Below are 20,737 nucleotides of genomic sequence, written 5' to 3'. Positions count from 1 at the left end.
TCACAGCACGCAAACACCACCAACGGGTAAAAACTAAAATTAAAACTCAGTTATAACTCAACTAATATAAGCTTAACTTACTAAACTAAATTAAACTAAACTTGAACTGGGGGATGATTGATCAGGATTGATCTCTGCACGTTCTTAAAAGTGTCCGCAGGGCGGCGCTTCATGGCACCCGGATCACTGTCACCTGTTGAACGTTACATTAAAATAAACACCCACTAACCCACAAAAACACACCACACACCCACAAATATCATTGAAAAACTTTGATTATTTTCTATTCTGGTTATTTCCTTGCGTGTGTGGTGTGTGTTGTGTGTGTGTGTGTTGTTGGTCGTTGTGCGGTGCCGTGTGCGTTGTGAGTTGCGCGCCCCTGACGATGCCGCCTCCTGACGTCCCATTTTGCTTTGCTGACCCAGCTGCGGAGCGCGTGCTCAACCTATGGTACTGAAACCGCTTGGACGGAGGGGACCCGCACGAGAGGAAAGTCAACGAGCCAGAGGTAAGGAGCTGTGCGTGTGGCGGGGCGTGAGTGTGCGGGTGACGCTTGAGCTGACACGGAGAAAACAACAGGAAACTCCATAACAACAGGCGGGGATAATCCTCCAGCCGTCTTCTTCACCGGCTCAGCTCACTCGCTGTGTCCGTGTTCGGCGAGCCTTCAGAGCGGGGTGTTTTGGCGACAGGAGGGAAGGTTCTGGTTTTAGAGCATCGGAGCTGGAGCCCCGGGTGCAACGGGGCTTTGGGCGAGGGGCGCGGACGGTATACTTTCACCCGGCCGGAGGGGAGGGTGGAAAGAGGCGGGCATCGTTGCCATGCTGAGGAAGGGAGGAAAGTGTGGTCTCAGGCAAATCATTGTAGACTCGCAAGATGACTGATGGAAGTTTCGGTTCATCATCTGTTATTATTATACCTAGATATTATTATTATTATTATTATGGATCAGCTGTGGTTACCGCTAGTCTGCAAACGTTGTGGGCACCATCAGGGGCCACATCAGAGCAATTTTGGGGGGCCCCCGGGCAAGCGCCAGGAACAAGGATCCCCCCCCCCCCCTAGAACTTTTTTAACTGCTGAGTAACTGGACTCCAGTCCCCTGGCAAGAAAGAAACCACATCAGTAGGCTGCTTTGTTCCACTGTTAGAACTGGACAATGCTGGTTCGAGGTTCTGTTTGCTGTGTCTTATGTTAGACTGGACACTGCTGGTTTCAGAGGTTCTTTGCTGTGTTCACTGTTGACTGGACACTGCCGGTTCAGAGGTTCTGTCGCTGTGTTCACTGTTAGACTGGACACTGTCGGTTCAGGGTCTCTGTCCTGTGTTCATGTTTTGGTGACCTCCACTGTGGTTTTAGAGTTCTGTACTGTGTTTTTTCGAATGGACACTGGCGGTTTCTGATGGTTTGTTGCGTGTTCACTGTTAGACTGGACTCTGCTGGTTCAGATTGTTCTGTCGCTGTTTCACTGTTAGACTGGACACTGCTGGTTCTGCAGGTTCTTGTTGCTGTTGTCCCACTGTTAGGAGGACACTTCGGTTCTGAGGTTCTGTTGCTGTGTGTCATGTTAGCTGGACACTGGCCGGTTTTGGTTCTGTTGCCGTTTTCCATGTTTAGACTGGACCATGCCGGTTTGCAGGTTCTGTTTTCGTGTGTTCACTGTTAGACTGGGACAACTGCTGGTTCCAGAGGTTCTGTCGCTTGTTCACTGTTTAGCTGGACACTGCTGGTTCGTGGTTCTGTTTCGGTCTTTGGAGGGGTAGACTGACTCACTATCGTAGCACTGATGGCAATCGCTTATCGGTTGGTGTGTAACGCGCACTCGACATTTCATGGAGACTTTTAAGAGTCCACAACTCTGAGGGTCCGTCACCGAGCTCATCGGTGCCGTCTGTCCTATTAAGACGTTGCAGATGTCATCCCGTTGCTGAGCATTTCGTGGGGACCTCAACTGACTGCTGATAGAGGGGCATCCCAAACCAAGTCTTCCTTTACAAACACAGCTGTTAGCTTGCCATAAAGATCGATCTTTGCCTCGGCCATGGTGTCTTCATTTCATCATATTGTTGATTTTTGGGACTGTAAGTACAAAGTCCAGGATCCTGATCCGAAACGTGGACCGCACCGCTCTGTCAGCAAGCTATATACTGCCTAGTCCAACAAAGTAGTCTGTCTTTAGCCTTTTATTTCACCAGCTCTAAAGTCTCCTTCTTTAGCTTCTCCGTCAGCGTCCTCTTCTCCTCTGCCATTGGTCCGTAGAGGCTGCTGAGCCCGGCAGGTCTGGCTCCGGTCAACATCTCCTTTGCTAACGGACGGTTGTACAATACGAGCTACAGTCACCAACAACCAGCTACCCAATCAAAGACCACTCCAAAACATGTCAGATATATTTGTATATCGTGCCCATATGTTTACGTGACTAGTTTACCATTCGTATAACCAAGCTTAACGAACCTTAGTTGATCTTGCTAACGTTACTGTTTGCGGATTTGTTTTAAGCTTTTTAAATTAGTGTTAGCCAGCTAACGTGATCCATGATATTAAACTTATAGATTTGCCCAAACTCTTTTCTGGCAACAATACTGGGCTCCAGTCTGTAAACACAACCTCCTCTTCTTTCTTTTCTTCTTCTCTTCTTCTTGTTTCTTCCTGGTGTCTCTGAGCTCACAGTTGGGGCAGCCTGGCTAAACAACTGGAGCTAACAGAAGCTATCAGCAGGTACAGGATGAGCTAAACTATGGCTATCCAAAACTGCCAAACTGAGTAAACATAGCTAACAGACTGAGCCTACCATGAGCAATTTCAACAAGCTACCAAAAAAAGAGCTAATATGGAGCAAAGCAGCTAACAAACTGAAGGGAGAGCTAACAGCAGCTAACAGACTGAGCTAACATGAGCTAACAGCAGCTAACAGACTGAGTTAACATGAGCTAACAAACTGAGCTAACAGCAGCTAACAGACTGAACTAACATGAGCTAACAGCAGCTAACAGACTGAGCTAACATGAGCTAACAGCAGCTAACAGACTGAGCTAACATGAGCTAACAGCAGCTAACAGCAGCTACAGCTGTCAGCAGGTTACTTCACTGTCCATCATAAACTCTGTAAATCACAGAGAGTTGAGGCGGAGCAGATGTAACTCTGCGTAACTACCCAAAGTTACATCCAACAACAACACACACTTTGATGAAGTTGGCAGAATCGTGTGCGAGGCGAGCAGCGACATGTCAGCCGGAGAGCGTTACATGAATATCTCGTGTCTGAGTCACGCTGCCTCGCTCGCTTCAGGAAAACAGTACGAGGATCAACGCGGTTTAAATTTAGACGAGCGCACTCAGCATGTTGTCGTGAAAACCAAGGAGTTTGAGGCCAGACGGAGACGTTCGAGGGAACTTTGCATGAAGCGATAAGCATCAGTGTGTGTGTGTGTGTGTGTGTTTTCTGTAGGTGTGATTTTATTCCGAGTTTGATCTTTTCCAGGATGACAGCAAATCTCCACCCTGCACACACCCACGCGCTCAAACCTCCCTGTTATTTTTAGACTCGTGAAGCAGACGGCCTCCAAAAATAAAGAAGGGATGAACTTTTTACCTCCAAACAAACAATACGAGCGTTTTCTGCTTCACAGCGACTGTTGAACAGAGGAAGAGATGGAGATCAGCCATCTCACGCAGCAGTCCTCAGCTGCTCCCTCTCCTTCTCGCCGCCTTGCCAAGTTTTTTATTTTTTGTCTTGAAACCTCGGCGGGGAGAGTTCGCCTCCGTGAAGGCCGGTCTGCATACGTGCTGCAGTTTCCACAGCAGAGGGCTAACGGGTGACATGTGGCCGTGCCCTTGTGTTCTTTGGCAGGACACTCTGCCTGTCTCGGTGTCGGAGAGCCGGGGAGGGTCGGGTGGTTGGTGGAGGGGTGGAGGGAGCCAGGCTCTCCTGCAGGGGGCTGACGGACAGGAGGTGGAGGTGGACGGACAGTTGTGAATGGCCCCATTGGACTTTCAGGAAACTCTTTTTTTAGAGCCGCTGTACCTGGAAGTGAAGTCTGAAATCGACTGAAAAAGAAAAGCAGACGAGGCAAAAAGCTGCTTCTTACTGCCTGAACGGAGGCTGGCTCCAGGAGTGAGTCAGTCTCCATAAGTCCCCATGTCCAAATGTCCAACTTCACAGCAGAAATAAACATGTTTACAGCCTGGTACAAAAAACAGTTTTGGTCTCTGTAGCTAATTTCCCCGTTCATGACAACTGTACTGAGGGTGAATTTATATACAACTCACCTGTTCACATTATATTAAGGCTTAAAGTTATGCAGGGTTAAGAGCGGGGACGCTTTGATTGACAGGTGGGCGTGGTTACAGGTGTCTTATTAGAGCAACCAGGTGTCACTCAGCCCGCCTCAGGTCTGCAGATGATTTAGATTAGCAGAGAGCCAGGACTAAGGAACGTAAGAAACCTGCGGGGACGTCACGGAGACTACGTCCAGTCTGTCTTGCGTCTCGTCATCCTGTCGTGTGTGTTTGTGTTTGTGTGCGTCTGTCTCAGCATGTGTGTGTGTGAACAATCCAGTTAACTCGGCCGACCCGACATCTTAAGCTCACATGGGTCACATGGCACACACACACACACACACACACTCAGGTCCATCAGTATAACATATTTGTGTGAGCTCTTCTTGTCGTGTGTCACGTCATGAGAGGACATCGTCTTTCTCAAACGTCCTAACGTGACGCGGGTCAGCTGTGGGGGCTTTCTGTCCAAGAAGAAGAAGAAGAAAGTGTTTGTGTGTGCTGGTGTTCCCACGTGGTCGATCATCATGCACTCCATGTATGAACACCGTGACGTCCCCGCAGACCGTTTAAAACCTGGACGTAGTCTCTGTGACGTCCCCGCAGACTGTCTAAAACCTGGACGTAGTCATTAATGAAATAAATCTCCACCTATCACACTCATCTTTAGTTTTGCTCGTCCCATCTCCGCTCCACCCGGGGAGGACGTAGAGACGGATCCTGTCTTCAGGTGGTGTTTCACGCAGACTCTTGATGATTTGCATTCTGACGTGCCCGGTCGTTTCACTTCCTCCTCAGGAAGCTGGTTCTGGGTGTGTCGGGGGGATACAGTGAATGTGCCGGCATGCAGACAGATAACACGCTGCCTGTTGGTGCGTGCACGGCGGTTAAACTCTGCATTACAGCGTGACATGACACACACACATCCAGTTCTGGTAATTAAACACGGTGTTCATACATGTTTCTGTTTGACTTTTGTTCTCAATCTTTTGTCGTCTTCATTCCTGCGTAGACGGGATCCTAAAACCAGTTTATCCTCTTCATGTGTGTGACTAACAGCGCCTTCAGACCTGATGATTGTTTTGTTCCTGTGTTTTGCAGGAGCCAGCAGTTTGGGACTGAAAGCTGAAAAACTGTGAGGACCCGAAAGTCAATCAAGGAAAGAGTGAAAGACGACGTTTGTGACGAAAAGAGGGAAAAAGAAATCAAATAAAAGCCGAGATGGGGAGGAAAAAGATCCAGATAGCGCGGATCATGGACGAACGGAACAGACATGTGAGTACAAAACACATCTGTCACCTGTCCTCCAACATCTGGACCCCAGTCTGTGAGTGAGGGCTGCTGCAGCCACCTCTGTCCGGGCCTCACTGATCACTGAACAGAACCAGAACCACAGAACCTCATTCAGACTGGATCAGACTTTATTCACAACATATTTCTACTGTCTTTTTATATGAATTCTACTGTCTTATTCTACTGTCTTTCTATACCATATTCTACTGTCTTTCTATATTAATTCTACTGTCTTATTCTACTGTCTTATTCTACTGTCTTTCTATACAATATTCTACTGTCTTATTCTACTGTCTTTCTATACAATATTCTACTGTCTTTCTATACCATATTCTACTGTCTTATTCTACTGTCTTTCTATACAATATTCTACTGTCTTATTCTACTGTCTTTCTATACAATATTCTACTGTCTTTCTTTACCACATTCTACTGTCTTATTCTACTGTCTTTCTATACAATATTCTACTGTCTTATTCTACTGTCTTTCTATACAATATTCTACTGTCTTTCTATACAATATTCTACTGTCTTTCTTTACCACATTCTACTGTCTTATTCTACTGTCTTTCTATACCATATTCTACTGTCTTATTCTACTGTCTTTCTATACAATATTCTACTGTCTTTCTATACCATATTCTACTGTCTTATTCTACTGTCTTTCTATACAATATTCTACTGTCTTTCTTTACCACATTCTACTGTCTTATTCTACTGTCTTTCTATACCATATTCTACTGTCTTATTCTACTGTCTTTCTATACAATATTCTACTGTCTTTCTATACCATATTCTACTGTCTTATTCTACTGTCTTTCTATACCATATTCTACTGTCTTATTCTACTGTCTTTCTTTACCACATTCTACTGTCTTTCTATACCTTATTCTACTGTCTTATTCTACTGTCTTATTCTACTGTCTTTCTATACCATATTCTACTGTCTTTCTATACAATATTCCACTGAGGCCAAAACTAGTAATCCCAGCTCATGGTCCATTCATTGTTTATGCACGATTAGAAAACAGCAGCAGAATCTAATAAAATATTAAATTCCATGAAAATAAAAATGAAGTTTTTTCCTGCTCTCTCTCCGTCAGTGAGAGAGAGCAGGAAACACTCGTCTTTCTTCTTCTACTCTTCCCTAAACTGGTGACATCACGTCATGTGACCGTCACAAGCTGTGACTGAGAGATTCGTATGCGAGCCCACGCTCCATGCAAAAGATACGACCAGTGAGAAACGAGAGCTTGTTGTCAATGAAGTTCAACTGTACGATCACACACACACACACACACACACACACACACACACACAGTTCCTCTCTTCCTGTTATGACAGGAAATGCAGGCACATATGCTTCCTGACCCTCGTACCAGGGCAGGACTGACCTCGTCACCATCCGTCCGTGGAGCGTCTGATGGTTTTAAACATGAGTGTGTCCTGCAGCTTCGTCTTCAATGAACACACACGTTTGTTTATAAGTTTAAGCTCTTTTTTTTTCTTTTTTTTTTTTACTACAACTCGACTCTTATTTTGACAGCTCTGGTTATAACAATGTTAAACTTACAAGTCGCTAAAAATAGAGACAACAAACACGATCAGACATGTTAGAAACAAATCTGATTTATTTAGAAGACAAAATAAAGGTGTAACGGTAAATTTCTGTCCGTTATAAACATCCGTCACAGACCGACTTCCTGCTTGAACCCTGACCTCCTGTGTGCGAGCAGCCTTCCTGTTGCAATGAGGGATTACTACAGACATCTCAATATAATCTGCATGTTTACAACCTGTTTTCAGTCGGCGAACGCGGCCGAGTTTCAGGCGGCCATTGATTTCTGTTCTTTTCGGTTAAAATCGATGAGCAGACTCGCCGTCACAGCGAACATCAAGTCTGCGTCCAGTTACATTATTCATGCGCGGTAATGTCGTCTAAGTGCAGATTGATTTTTACCGGTCTGCACTGCGTCGCCAATCACAGCTGAGCAAACATCAGTCCACTTCTTCTTTCCTGTACTACAGCTGAGCAAACATCAGTCCACTTCTTCTTTCCTGTACTTAGATATGCTAAATGCTTGCTCGGAGGGACACCAATAAAGACACCTCACCTTGTTTCTTTACCTGTCCTCTCTCCTCCAGGTGACATTCACGAAGCGCAAGTTTGGTCTGATGAAGAAGGCGTACGAGCTGAGCGTGCTGTGCGACTGCGAGATCGCCCTCATCATCTTCAACAGCACCAACAAGCTGTTTCAGTACGCCAGCACCGACATGGACAAGGTTCTGCTCAAATACACCGAATACAACGAGCCCCACGAGAGCAGGACCAACTCCGACATCGTGGATGTGAGTAACACACACACACACACACACGAACACACACACACTTACTGACATTAGAGCTGAAACTGTCAATTCACTGATGAAACATGAATATTAAGTCGTCTTTGATTGGACATCTTTGGGACACTTCAGCTTGAGCAGTCGACATTTCGTGGACGAGACAACTGATTGAATTCTCAAAAAGTGAACCGGCAGATTAATCCATCGTGGAGTCGATGATAATTTGCAACGACGACTCGCTGTGGTGTTCGTAATTTCGTTGGCGACCAAACCATGATGGAAGATGTTGGACGTGTTTACGTTGACGAGATTCAAATGTTAGCGATGGAAGGATTGTAAAAGTTTGTTTTTGTGTGTTTGAGTGTGTTTGAGTGTGTTGTGACAGCGATGTACAGGACTGGACCTTGTTCCATCCAGACTTACACAATAGCAAGTGTACGCCTCTGTGAACACATGTACACACTAACACACACACTGTGGACACATGTACACACTAACACACACACACTGGGGACACATGTACACACTAACACACACACTGTGGACACATGTACACACTAACACACACACTGTGGACACATGTACACACACATGTACACACTAACACACACACTGTGGACACATGTACACACTAACACACACACTGTGGACACATGTACACACTCTGGCACTTTGTGTACATTTGCTAAGCACGCCGTGTCAAACTTAAGATGTCAAAAGTCAAAGAAACCTCCCGTACCTCCACCTGGACTCATCTAAACATTATAATTAACACACATAAACAATGAAGCATAAATCTTAGACGTGAACATTTCGTTGATCTTTGATTGGAAACTGAACATCTTGGGCTCAACGTGTCGCTGAACCCCGGCTGGTTCACGCTGTGCGGGATACGCTGCAGAGATGAAGAAAGCTGCCTGGGCAGATTACAGTAACGAGCTAAACTGGATTGTGATTAGTTACAGAGGATTACGGAGCGTGTAAGCCCGGTTCTGACGGTGGCTGGCCAAGAGGCCATGTGCTGGGCCGCGTGGAGGCAAAAGCTCAGAGACAAAACGGCTAATACAGTGTGTACGTGTGCGACACAGTGAACACAACAAGTTTTTATTGAGTAACGTGGTCACTTCAAAATCAGTCGGCACAGTTTGAAACATCTGGAACCAGTTTGGCATTGAGGATATCACGTATACGGTATTACATAAATATCATTATTATGATGAGTAATAATTAGTTATAAAAGACCTTTAAAGGAATGTGTTTAATTCAATACGATAACCGTAAATATCACGGTGTGACAGTATAGAGTGTAACACAAGTATCATTATTATGAATTACAAAGGACCCTTAAATTAATGAAAACAGTGTTTTGTTTTTTGACTTAACAAAACTTCAATATTCATAATTTCATTAAATATTATCTCCCGTATTTTTCAATAACACCAACACTGTAGAACTTAATACAGTAGATGAGCATGGTACGAAAACAGTCTCCGAAATATCACGGTATACGTATTCACAAATCTTATTCTATTAGTTACATTACTGAATGATTAATTCATTTTGTCAAAACAGAAAATATTGTTTCTTAGTAACTCTAACAGTATCGTAGAATACAGTACTAGATAACGTTACGGTACAATAACGGTCTCGTAAATATCACGGTGTGGACAGTTACGCTGTCACACAATTTATTATATCATTATTATTAAACTCTTAAAGGTTTTTTTAAATAATAATATAATAATAATGGTGACGGTACAATACAATACCATGAATAAGCCAAACAACAGGTATGATAGCTGCTAATCTTTGGTATAAATATACTAAATTTAGAAAAACGAGATTTAACAACTGTGAAATTTGTTATTTTACTGAATAATTGTGATTCAGACTTTTCATTTTATTCTTGTTTATAATAATATTTGGTTTTAGTTTTATTTATGAACACAATAAATTTTAACTCAATCGCATCTTGTGGTCTTCATCATCTATGATGTGCCCTTACTGAGGTTACGTGATGATAAATGAGTCAAACAATATTAATATAAAATAAATAATATAATATAATATATATTTAGTTTAGTTTTCACGGACTTGTCTGGAGCAGCACTGTACCGTATCCGTGGTTCCAGTGTTCCAGGTGATAACAGTTGATACCTGGTCAACGCAGCGCGCTTAATCTTGCTGCTCTCTGATTGGATAATGAGAGGGATAGAGGTCTTTGAGAGGCAGGTGTAACCTCTCAGGGTAAGACGACGACACATGGCTCGACACGGTGCCGAGCGGCCGTGCCAAGGTCACGCTCGCCGCGTCGTGTCGCCTCAGCTCAGGTGTTTCTGATATTTTGTCTTTAAAAGTTTTAAAAATGTTTTTTCTTTTTTTACAAATCTTTAAAATTAATTTGTCCCTGAAAACATGAAAAGTTTTTAATCACGACCAACAGACAAACCCCCCAAAATAAATTCAGTTTATTATCCTGAGAGGCTAACGAATGTTTTAGTCTGATCAGCTGATTGATGGTTTGGACCTGTGCTGATTCTCCTCGTCTTGTTTTCACAGCGCTGCTTTCATTATTATTATTATTATTTCACTAATCTGCCGATTGCTTTCTCAATCAATCATTCAGAAAATGTCAGAAAATAGAAAAAAAACATGATCAACTTTCCGTCCAAGCGCTCCCAGTTTAGAAGCTGGATCTTGGAAAGGGTCGATTGATTTTCTGTGGGTGGATTTAATCGATCTTGTTTTTGAAAGTTTGGTCGGGGCTCGATGTTAGCGAGCTGTGAAAACTCCTCGATGCAACATCCAGCACAGGAATGTAGGAGAAGAGAGGCTCCTTTGTTTTGGTCATCTCTTTTTCCCCTCATGTGGCGGGTTGGCATGCGGCCTCCGTCCATGTGTGTGTGTGTGTGTGTGTGTGTGTGTGTGTGTGTGTGTACATGCTAGATAACTATCAGCTTATTGTATTGTGTTCATTTAGCCTGGGAACCTCGCTGCTATTTATAAATCTAAAGGAGTTCTGCATTCCTGACTTTTACTCTGTTAACCTTATTTTGCTTTGGCGTGCTCTGTGTGTGTGTGTGTGTGTGTGTGTGTGTGTGTGTGTGTGTTTGAAAATCTGTTTCTAATCTGAACACACACACACATGCTCAGACACACACTGACGCTCACATATGCTCACAGAGTCAGTCCAGTTCCTTTGTGTTGGCTGCGATCCCTCCCAGCTAAATGGCTGGAAACCGGTAGTGGTCTAAAAATAACTCGGTACACAGCTAAGAATAGACATGACGCTGTGTGTGTGTGTGTGTGTGTGTGTGTGTGTGTGTGTGTGTGTGTGTGAGACTGTGGTTAGCCTGAGTGTGTACGTCTTAACTGTGTGAGCCACTGGAGGAAAATAAAGAGGAAGAGAGGCAACTTAAGGCTGAGTAACAAAGTTCCCCACAACCCCCGTCACCGTCTTCTTCCCTTTTTAAAGCAACATTAAGTTTTTAAAAAGAAGTTTAGTGTTTGTCCCCGCAGACTGTCCAAAACCTGGACGTGGTCTCTGAGACGTCCACAGACTGTCTAAAACCTGGACGTAGTCTCCGCAGACTGTCTAAAACCTGGACGTAGTCTCCGTGACGTCCCCACAGACTGTCTAAAACCTGGACGTAGTCTCCGTGACGTCCCCACAGACTGTCTAAAACCTGGACGTAGTCTCCGTGACGTCCCCGCAGACTGTCTAAAACCTGGACGTAGAAAATGGATGGTGGTGTGGATGGAGTGGTGTCGGGACAGGAGGCAGGGTGGGGGAGGGTTGGTATGATGTTATGGCATCCTCCGTCCTCAGCTGTCTCTCTCTCTCTCTCTCCTCCATGAAGCTGTTCAAACCACCTGCCACCACACACACACACACACACACATTCCTGAAAGTAACTAAGTATTTACTCGAGTACTGGACTGAAGCGCAGCTACATGACAAACACGATGAATGTTGCTCTGTAAGTCTGATCACATTATTTATCAAAAACTTGCGAGTCGACAAACATCAACATAGCAGCTTAGCATAGCATAGCGTCCTCTTCGCTCTCGTCTCCTCTGCCATCGTGTCCGTAGAAGCTGCTGAGTCCAAATCTCCTTTTGCTAACCGACAGTGTGTGCAACACGAGCTAATGTTATCTTAAAAATAGAGTCTGCTAACGTCAACAAAAGACAGGCGGCTGCTACAACACAGAGTCCAAAGTCCAGGCTAACGTTACTGCTAACAGCTTGTGAGACATATTGTCATGTTGTGGGTTTAGCAGGCTAACGTTAACTTGCTAACGCAGACGAATTGCTAGCTAACGTATCACAAGCCTGTCCTCAGTCAGCTAATTCATCCAGACTCTGTTTTCTTGCTAACGTTATCACTAGAAAGACAATGAGTGGATGTGTTATGTTGCTAACATAATCTGTCTTATGTATTGTTGAGCTCCTGTTCTGGCATGACACCAGGTCTGGCCTAAAAAACATCTCTGAGCTAACAGCAGCTACAAAACTGAGCTAACATGAGCTAACAGCAGCTAACAAACTGGGTTAACATGAGCTAACAGCAGCTATAAAACTGAGCTAACATTATCTAACAGCAGCTAACAGACTGAGCTAACATGAGCTAACAGCAGCTAACAAACTGGGTTAACATGAGCTAACAGCAGCTAACAGACTGAGCTAACATGAGCTAACAGCAGCTAATAGACTGCGCTAACACCAGCTAACAAACTGAGCTAACAGCAGCTAACAAACTGAGCTAAGAGCAGCTAATAAACTGAGCTAACAGCAGCTAACAGCAGCTAACAAACTGAGCTAACAGCAGCTAATAAACTGAGCTAACAGCAGCTAACATCAGCTAACAGACTGAGCTAACAGCAGCTAACAGACTGAGCTAACATGATCTAACAGCAGCTAACAAACTGAGCTAACATGAGCTAACAGCAGCTAACAGACTGAGCTAACATGAGCTAACAGCAGCTACAGCTGTCAGCAGTTTACTTCACTGTCCATCATAAACTCTGTAAATCACAGAGAGTTGAGGCGGAGCAGCCGGAGGACATCAGAGGGAAAACCAGAAAACATTTCCTCCATAAAATATGATCCAGTTTCACCAGAATCAGTGAAATAGTTGCTGCTGTGTGACTTAGTGCCGTAAAGCGTTACGTACTTCTCCCGACCCGGAGCCCAAAGTTACATAGAGTGAGAACAGACAGAGACCTGATCACCGGATTTAAAGTCATATATGTGATATTTGATGATATTTATGCTGCGTTCACAGTCACATAGTTATTTCAGGTTTTTCAGGAAAGAGCCACAGGTCGGATTTGAACCCTGGACTGAGCCTTCGTACATCGTCCGGCTGCTTTACCAGTTATTTCAGGTTTAAAGGAATAATCTGTTCCTGTCTGCATCGACAGACCAGCTTCTTCTTTTATTGCAAAAGGAAGGCGTGGGCGTGTGTGGTGGCTCCGTCCAGCCTTACAGCATTTTAATAGACGAGCCAGATTGACAGATTGTGAGGGAGGCGTGGGAGTGACGAGAAACGCTGGAGCAAAAAATAGCCTTCTACGGACATCCCTCCGGTAGCTGCCTCCACCTCCTCCTCACCCCTCCTCCTCTGTGAGGCCAAACAGGTGGACATGACTGGGATGAGTGGGATAGCTGCACTGGGACGACCACTGAGTCCTCCATATGTGTGTGTGTGTGTGTGTGTGTGTGTGTGTGTGTGTGTGTGTTGCAACCATCCAGTGACAGACTGGACTAATGGGCTGTGAAGTGCTGAAGCAGGACGCTCAGAGCCAAACCACATACTGTACAACACACACACACACACGCACACACACACACACACACACACACACACACTCGGGTCGTTTACAAGTCCTGCATTCAAAATGTTGATGCAGTGACATAAAAACTACAATATTTCCACCTTGACTGTTTCAGGTGATGAAGTTTGAACTTAAAAAGTCAAAGTCGAGCTCTTGAAAGCAGCGTGTTGTGTTCGATGTCCACGGCTGTCTGACTGCGAGTTTGTGAAGATATCTGAGCAGATGGCGCCCTCTTGTGTTTGAAGTCGGCACTGCGTCTTCTCTCCTCTGAGCTGCTTCCTCTGCTTCCATGGATGCAGGTCTGAAGCTCACACGTGAAACTCAAAGTTCATCACAGACTCGTTCGATGCGGGGACGGTTTCTGGCAGTGCGGTGAGAGCTGCTCAAGCTAAGCTGTGCTTAGTTTGTGGTTTGTTTGTAGTTTCCAAACTTAACCTCGACTCTGCAGGTTGCATGTTTCAAAGTCTCAGTGATGCTCACCTTTGCTCCATCTTGAGGGCACAGAACCAAACCCAGATGAAGCAAACTCCATCTGCTGACCGCTACGAAGAAGCCGGTTAAACGAGGGGGTCACACTGTTTTTAACCCTTTATATAATTAAAAACCTGATGTTTTACTCTGCCAGGTGATCCAGATGTGTTGACGTGTCTCCTTTGTTTCTTCAGACGCTGCGTAAGAAAGGATTAAACGGCTGCGACAGCCCCGACATCGAGGCCGACGACTCTGCAGGCCAGAGCCCAGAGTCCGACGACAAGTATCGCAAAATCAACGAAGACATCGACCTGATGATCAACAGACAGAGAATCTGTGTAAGTTCACGTAGACGCTTCCAGACAGTTTTCCCGCCTCCCCCTCCTCCTCTCGGTGGTTTTAACCAGCTGATCTGTCCAGCAGGGTGTGCCTCCATCCAACTACGACATGGGAGCGTCCATCCCGGCCACTAACCCCGGCAGTCTGCTGTACTCCCACCCCGGGATAGGCTGCGGCATCGGTAACCACAACCTGCTGCCCATCTCACACACACACCTGCAGAGAAACAGCATGTCACCTCAACGGGCCCCGAGCCCCGGAAACACAGGTGTGTGTGTGTGTGTGTGTGCGTGTGTGTGTGTGTGTGTGAGAATATAAACCATAAAATGCCAACATGTCACGACTGTGTGTGTTTGTGTCTGCAGGACTGATGGGCTCAGAGCTGCCGAGCACCGTGGTCTCCACCGTGGGTACGAAAGTTTTATTTTGATGTAACGGACTGAAAAAAAATCAACTGTTGATCTGTTCACTGCTGCCCATCCTGAATAGAATTGGAAAGTTTCCGGTAAATTTCCAGAAACTTTCCCAAGAACTTTCCATGTAGAGTTAAGCTGGGGAATTTTGTGCTAGGTGCATGTGATATTCAAAAGCATGAAATCTGGTTGTTTTAGTTTTAGAAGATGATGCTAAAATATATGTTTCCCAAACTATATTGAAGTTTACAATTTGGTAAATTCCCCCTTTATTCCCATAAATTCCGGTTCATTTCCATAAATTCCCATGGAACATTTCCAACTTTGAAAGTTCCCTAAATTTTGCAACCTTAGTCCTGAATAGAGGTCCTTCCTCTGTCTCTCCTCTTGAGGTTTCTTCCCCTTTTTTCGCCCTCGTTAAAGTTACAGCATGGAAAATGTAAGGCTGTGGCAACCACATGAATACTCTCGCCTCACCCTCACCTTCCAAACATGTAGGAAAAATTCACATAAACAAGTTCACATAAAAACAAAAGTCTGTAGCAGACAATCAAGTCTAAGTTGGTTGTGTTGAGGAGCAGCTGCACCTCACTTCACCAGAGAGAGCTGCTCCACCTCAAACTAGTAACTCCGTCAAACATCAGCAGATGAAGCCAAACATGTAAAATTCTGTTTAAAACCACAAATATGAAACTAGACTGTACGCTACAATGAGCTCTACATTTAAATCTGCAGGAAACGCCAGCTACACGAACCACTGCACCTCCCCCGGGCTGCTGTCTCCAGGAGGAGTTAACAAGAACATGCAGGAGAAGAGTCCCCCGATGAGCATGAGCCGTAAGCCCGACCTCCGGACGCTGATGCCGCCCTCCAACAAGTGCAACAACATGCCGACCATCGTGAGTGTGCTTTGTGTTTTTGTCCCAGCAGCAGCTCTGTGATTGGCTCTCATGTTGACCATGTTTCATGATGTCTGTGCTTTAACGCTGCGCTCCAGTGTGAGGACTTTGATCTGATGCTGGTGAGTAGTGTCAGCTGGTTTCAGAGGTTGTGTTCGGTCACTTTGTCTGTTCGTGTGTGCAGCATCGATACTTTGACTTGATGTGGAGTAATCTGAGTACTTCCTCTTGTCGCTGCAGAACCAGAGGATAAATCACTCTCAGAGCGCTCAGACGCTGTCCACTCCCGCTGTCTCCATCGCCGCTCAGACTCTCCCTGGACAGGGGATGGGCGGGTATCCGTCCACGCTCGCCTCGTCTTACGGCACAGGTGACGGATCATAACGCGGCAGAGTGGACGGAGAGGTTCAGACCTGCTGAACGACCTCCTGACTGATCTGTGTCTGTTTCTTCTCAGAGTTCTCCCTCAGCGACATGTCCTCCCTGTCCGGGTTTGGAGCTTCTGGTCTCGGGTCGGTGACGAACTGGCAGCAACAGCAGATCCAGAACCTGCAGCACTCAGCGCTCGGACACATGGGGTGAGCTCGTAGCGTCTCTCAGATCCTCGCCCGTCACGTCGTGGTCCAGTATGCTTACGTCTCTCTCGTCTTGTCTCAGGAACTTGTGTCAGAACACGAACCTGAACCACCTCTCCGGCAACCAGCACCTGCACATCAAGTCCGAGCCGGCCTCCCCTCCCAGAGACCGGAGCGTCGGCATGATTGGGCTCGGAGGAGGCGTGACCACGGCCGGATACTCCACCGCCGGGGGCCGGGGGCCCAACGAGCCGGGCCGCTCCCCCGCCGACAGCGCGTCCAGCTGCGGCAGCTCGTACGAAGGCAGCGAGGAGCGCGAGGATCACCTCGGCAACGACAACTTCCTCCTCCGGCCTCTGTCCAGTCAGGAGGAGCACCACAGCCCGTCAGTCAAACGGATGAGGCTATCAGAGGGGTGGGCGACATGATGCGAGCCGGCGAGCTGCCAGAGGGGACGGGGTGTTCGTAAAGTTACCTTATAGTGTTATTATTATTATTATTATTATTATTATTATTATTATATTCTTCTTGTTCGGAGTGCGTGTGCTACATGTGTAACGGTAACGTGTACGCGTCAGATCACACAGAGATTTATCAAACTTCTAACAGTCACACTAAATGAACGCTCTGAGCACGAGCAGAGTTTGATATTTAAAAAAACAAAACATGCAGGGCTCTAATTTAAAAATATGGATCAACCCAAAGTCTGTCACACAAAAACACAGCGAGATGTTACAACGGCGTCCCAAAAACTGGATGTAGTACGTACGTGACGGAGAGCCGATCACGGAGACGTTACATCCACCACATCTCAACTTCAGTCCGATCAAATCTGGTTAAATTTGGTTATTTCGCTCGTGTACGGCGACTTCTGGAGCCGCAGCCGGCTCGTCCCCGTCGGGGTTGTGATCAGATTGTTGGTTAGTGAGGTTTTAACAATGAATTGTTTTGTTGTTACTTAAATTTGACTCATCACTGGTGAAAGACTGTTACTGTGATGTAATTACGAGAGATATGTAACCACCCAGAGTTTCCTCAGTCGCCTGTCTTCGTTAGAGCCCTGACATGGTTTGAATCATATTTATATCTTCTGATGAATCGCGTGTGGTCGGCGTACACGTACTGCTTGTTTTGTGTGTGCGTGTGTGTTTGGGGGGGTTATAGGTAAATAACAAACATGTTACATGCACATGGACGCGTGTGCACGTGTATGCAAACTAACAACAAAGTGAAGAAGTCTGGTACTCTGAAGCTACTGCTGAGTTCAAGAACACGTGGAGCCGTGAGGGCAGCGCGATCAGGCGTGACGCGCTCAGCCCGGCGCGCCGTGTTGCAGGTTCAACATAGTTTATAGCGCACATTAAAACACATAAAGCACATTTAAATACGGAAGGTAAAGAGTGGCAAATAAACGGGTAGAAAGACGGAGGAAGTTCAGGAAGAGGAAGAGAAATGTAGAGCGAGAGAGAAAAGAGAGACGAGAGGTGACGAGGAGGTTTTCATGCGAGAGACGAGAAAGTTATTTGCAACAGGTTGCAGAAAAAAAAAAAAGCTTTGGACAATTTTCACTTGACGTGAAGCTTTTTGAGAGTTATCGAATTATTTTCAGAGCTGTTAGAAATAAAATGTGATTTTTTTTTTTCAGTCCACAAACACCAAAACTATGGAAGCAAAGAAAGGCGAGAGAGCTCAGTCCATTTTTATGTTACTGAATAACACACAGGTGAACACTATTTATTTACGCTCTCAGAATATTCAAATTATTAAAGATATATTTACTGACTGATTTATCTAAACAAAGACGTCTCCTAAAAACTAAAAACTGAAGCGACACGCGTTTAGTGATTGAGACAAAAGATTACGGAAGCGTAATGTTGCCACGCCAGACAAACAAACAACGTTAAAACACGAGAGAAGTTTCACGTCATGAAAAAATATAAAAGGTGTGGCTGCATTATGCTTCCGTAAAAAGACAAATTTGAACAGCGTCAATGTTAAAAAGAATCATGGACGACATAAATGTTTTAATTCATTTTAAAAAAGCAGCTGGATTTGAAGCATTTTGATGTTTTTTCAAATCAAAATGAAACTGAAATCCAAACTTAAATATCACGTACAAGGAATTTGTCTTGGTGTTTTTTTTTTTGGGTCATAACAAACATTGAGCAAAATAAATTTAAACAAAATACGGAAGATAAAAACAATCTAAATATATGTAGAATGTGTTTTTAGGGCTGTAGCAGAGCAGAGGAAGTGAAAGGTGAGCGTCAATGTAACGTCGTAGTTTTCTTCTTCTGTCTGATTTTGGCTTTTCTTTGCTTCCATACTTTTCCCTTCAGACAAACGTCAGACTCTAAATAAATAAACGTATTCACGCAGGAGCCGATAGCTTAGCAGGAGTTAAGCAGAGTGACTAATATCCGACAGACCGCGATGCTTCTGCTGCACAAAGTTTATAGTGTTATGTTTTTTTTTTTTTATTCCTTTATTATATCAAATTGATATTCTCGGCGTCTGCAGCTCGATTCAATCAGACAAAACAGGAATTTAAAGGTGCACGACGTTTTCTGTCAGAACTTTCAGGGAGATTTTTAATCCGATGGAGAATCAAAAGTTGAGCTGGTGTCGGACTCGATCTGCTGTTTCCAACATGTCGGAGCTTTTACAGCGGTGGAAGGAGTACTCGGATACTCGATGTGCATCGATTTTAGAGCAGCAGTTAAATCAGAAATATAGAAATGTTACATGAGTCCAGTTTAGTCTCCAGATAAAAGTCCTGATAGAGAAAATGATCTTTATTTTTATGGTTTATTTTCTTTGTTGTGTAATTTTACACCTTTGAGCCTCAAACAGTCTGTGAATCAGTCTTTATTAAAGTTCTGCTCGTTTTCTTCGGAGTCTGATGTTTCATAAATATTCCCTGAAGTCGAGCAGCAGACGTTAAAGGTCCAGTGTCGAAACGATAAAACACAAAGTTCCGGTTCCGTTAAGTCTTTCCACCGCTGTAACTCGACGTCGTACCTCGACACTCCGAGTCGCTGACAGCTTTTATTTTGTGTTTCAGAGACGGAGCGGCGGCTGAGGGTTGTTCACATTTTGAATATTTTGGTTTAAAAACTGTATATTTGGAGCTCCGCCCTTCAGCCGCACTCCTCCGTGTCCGCTCGCGCCCCGTTTTAAAAATCCCGTGTAGCTCTTCATGTTGAATCAAATAAGACGGGCAGAGCCCAACGTGTGTTTTCAGGTCGCCTCCTGCTCACACACTTCCTGCCTCCGCCCAACTCGACGCCGACGGAGCCGAAGGGATGGGAGAGCCGGGAGCTCGACGTCCTTCAGGCTTCAGGCGGAGTCCACCGCGTGCAGAGATGTGGTGGAGCTGGAAGGCGGAGTGTAAACTAACCAAAGTGTGAAATACTCTTTTATTTGTGTTGTTGGTTTGATTCTTAGTAACTGCCTGGACTTTGTACCTCGGACGCTCCGATCAGACGATCTCCTCTGTGCCGTTTCCCCGTCATGCTTCTAATATACGAAGAGATCGTTAGCGGCATAAGCTGGCCTTTGTCGCCACTCGGGACACGAAACTAAAGTGCACCTGTGTTGTCGCGGTCGGAGATCGTGTACAGAGATTCCCTCACGCAGAAATGTGGTAGTATTTGTATTTTGCAGAAAAATATACAGAAATATACAAAATATACAGGCTCTGTTACAAACGAGTGTGTGTGCTGTGTCGTCTTTGATTCTCCTTTTATTTATTTCACATCGACAGACAAACTGATGAGCAAACCGTGACATGAAAACTCTCCCAACCCAAAACAGTGAACAGGAGTAAGAATTACTGAAATGAATCCGACCTGTGGCAGTTTCTGGAATTTTCTGGAAACTTTCCATGTGAAGTTAAGCTCGGGAATTTTGGGAATATTCCAAATTTGAAACTCCTGAATCTGAATTTCTGTGATTTAACTGTAAACTTTAAACAAACTGCGTCACATCCAAACATGAACATGGAAAATAAAACAATTAAAAAACATTTCAGCAGCAGAACTTTATCAAGTTTGAATCATTTCATTGAACAATATCATGTCGTCCACAGACTCACGTGTCTTCAACAGTCTCTGTGTGCTCTGGGCTCTAAAGTGTGGTCCACCTGTGCAGGTAGGGGGCGTGGCCTCAGCAGCCCTGCAGTAAGCAGTGTGCTGTGTGCATGTGACTGAGGAACAGCAGATATTCAAGTGGACCTGCAGGAAATCTGGTTGTTTACGTCAAGATAAGCTTCAACTTTGTAAA

The 20,737-nt window shown here is 45.0% G+C and overlaps 1 protein-coding gene across 3 annotated transcripts in view; it reads left to right on the top strand.

Annotated features, from left to right (window-relative positions):
• LOC104938666 (myocyte-specific enhancer factor 2C) overlaps positions 1-20,491 on the top strand; it is a 24,400-nt gene extending 3,909 nt beyond the window's left edge. For 2 of the 3 annotated variants that reach the window (XM_010755087.3, XM_010755088.3), the window contains 9 exons: positions 5,380-5,553; positions 7,716-7,919; positions 14,422-14,565; positions 14,648-14,834; positions 14,932-14,976; positions 15,715-15,878; positions 16,119-16,248; positions 16,336-16,456; positions 16,536-20,491. In XM_010755087.3, coding sequence (XP_010753389.2) covers positions 5,500-5,553; positions 7,716-7,919; positions 14,422-14,565; positions 14,648-14,834; positions 14,932-14,976; positions 15,715-15,878; positions 16,119-16,248; positions 16,336-16,456; positions 16,536-16,881 — 1,395 coding nt within the window. In that variant the 5' untranslated portion in view covers positions 5,380-5,499 and the 3' untranslated portion in view covers positions 16,882-20,491. The remainder of the gene's footprint in view (positions 1-5,379; positions 5,554-7,715; positions 7,920-14,421; positions 14,566-14,647; positions 14,835-14,931; positions 14,977-15,714; positions 15,879-16,118; positions 16,249-16,335; positions 16,457-16,535) is intronic. The other variant, XM_010755089.3, reaches the window with a different exon arrangement.
• The last annotated feature ends 246 nt before the right edge of the window (positions 20,492-20,737 follow it).

Source organism: Larimichthys crocea, chromosome VIII, assembly GCF_000972845.2.
Source record: "Larimichthys crocea isolate SSNF chromosome VIII, L_crocea_2.0, whole genome shotgun sequence".
NCBI classification, from domain to species: Eukaryota; Metazoa; Chordata; class Actinopteri; family Sciaenidae; genus Larimichthys; species Larimichthys crocea.
This window is presented reverse-complemented; position numbering and strand designations above follow the sequence as displayed.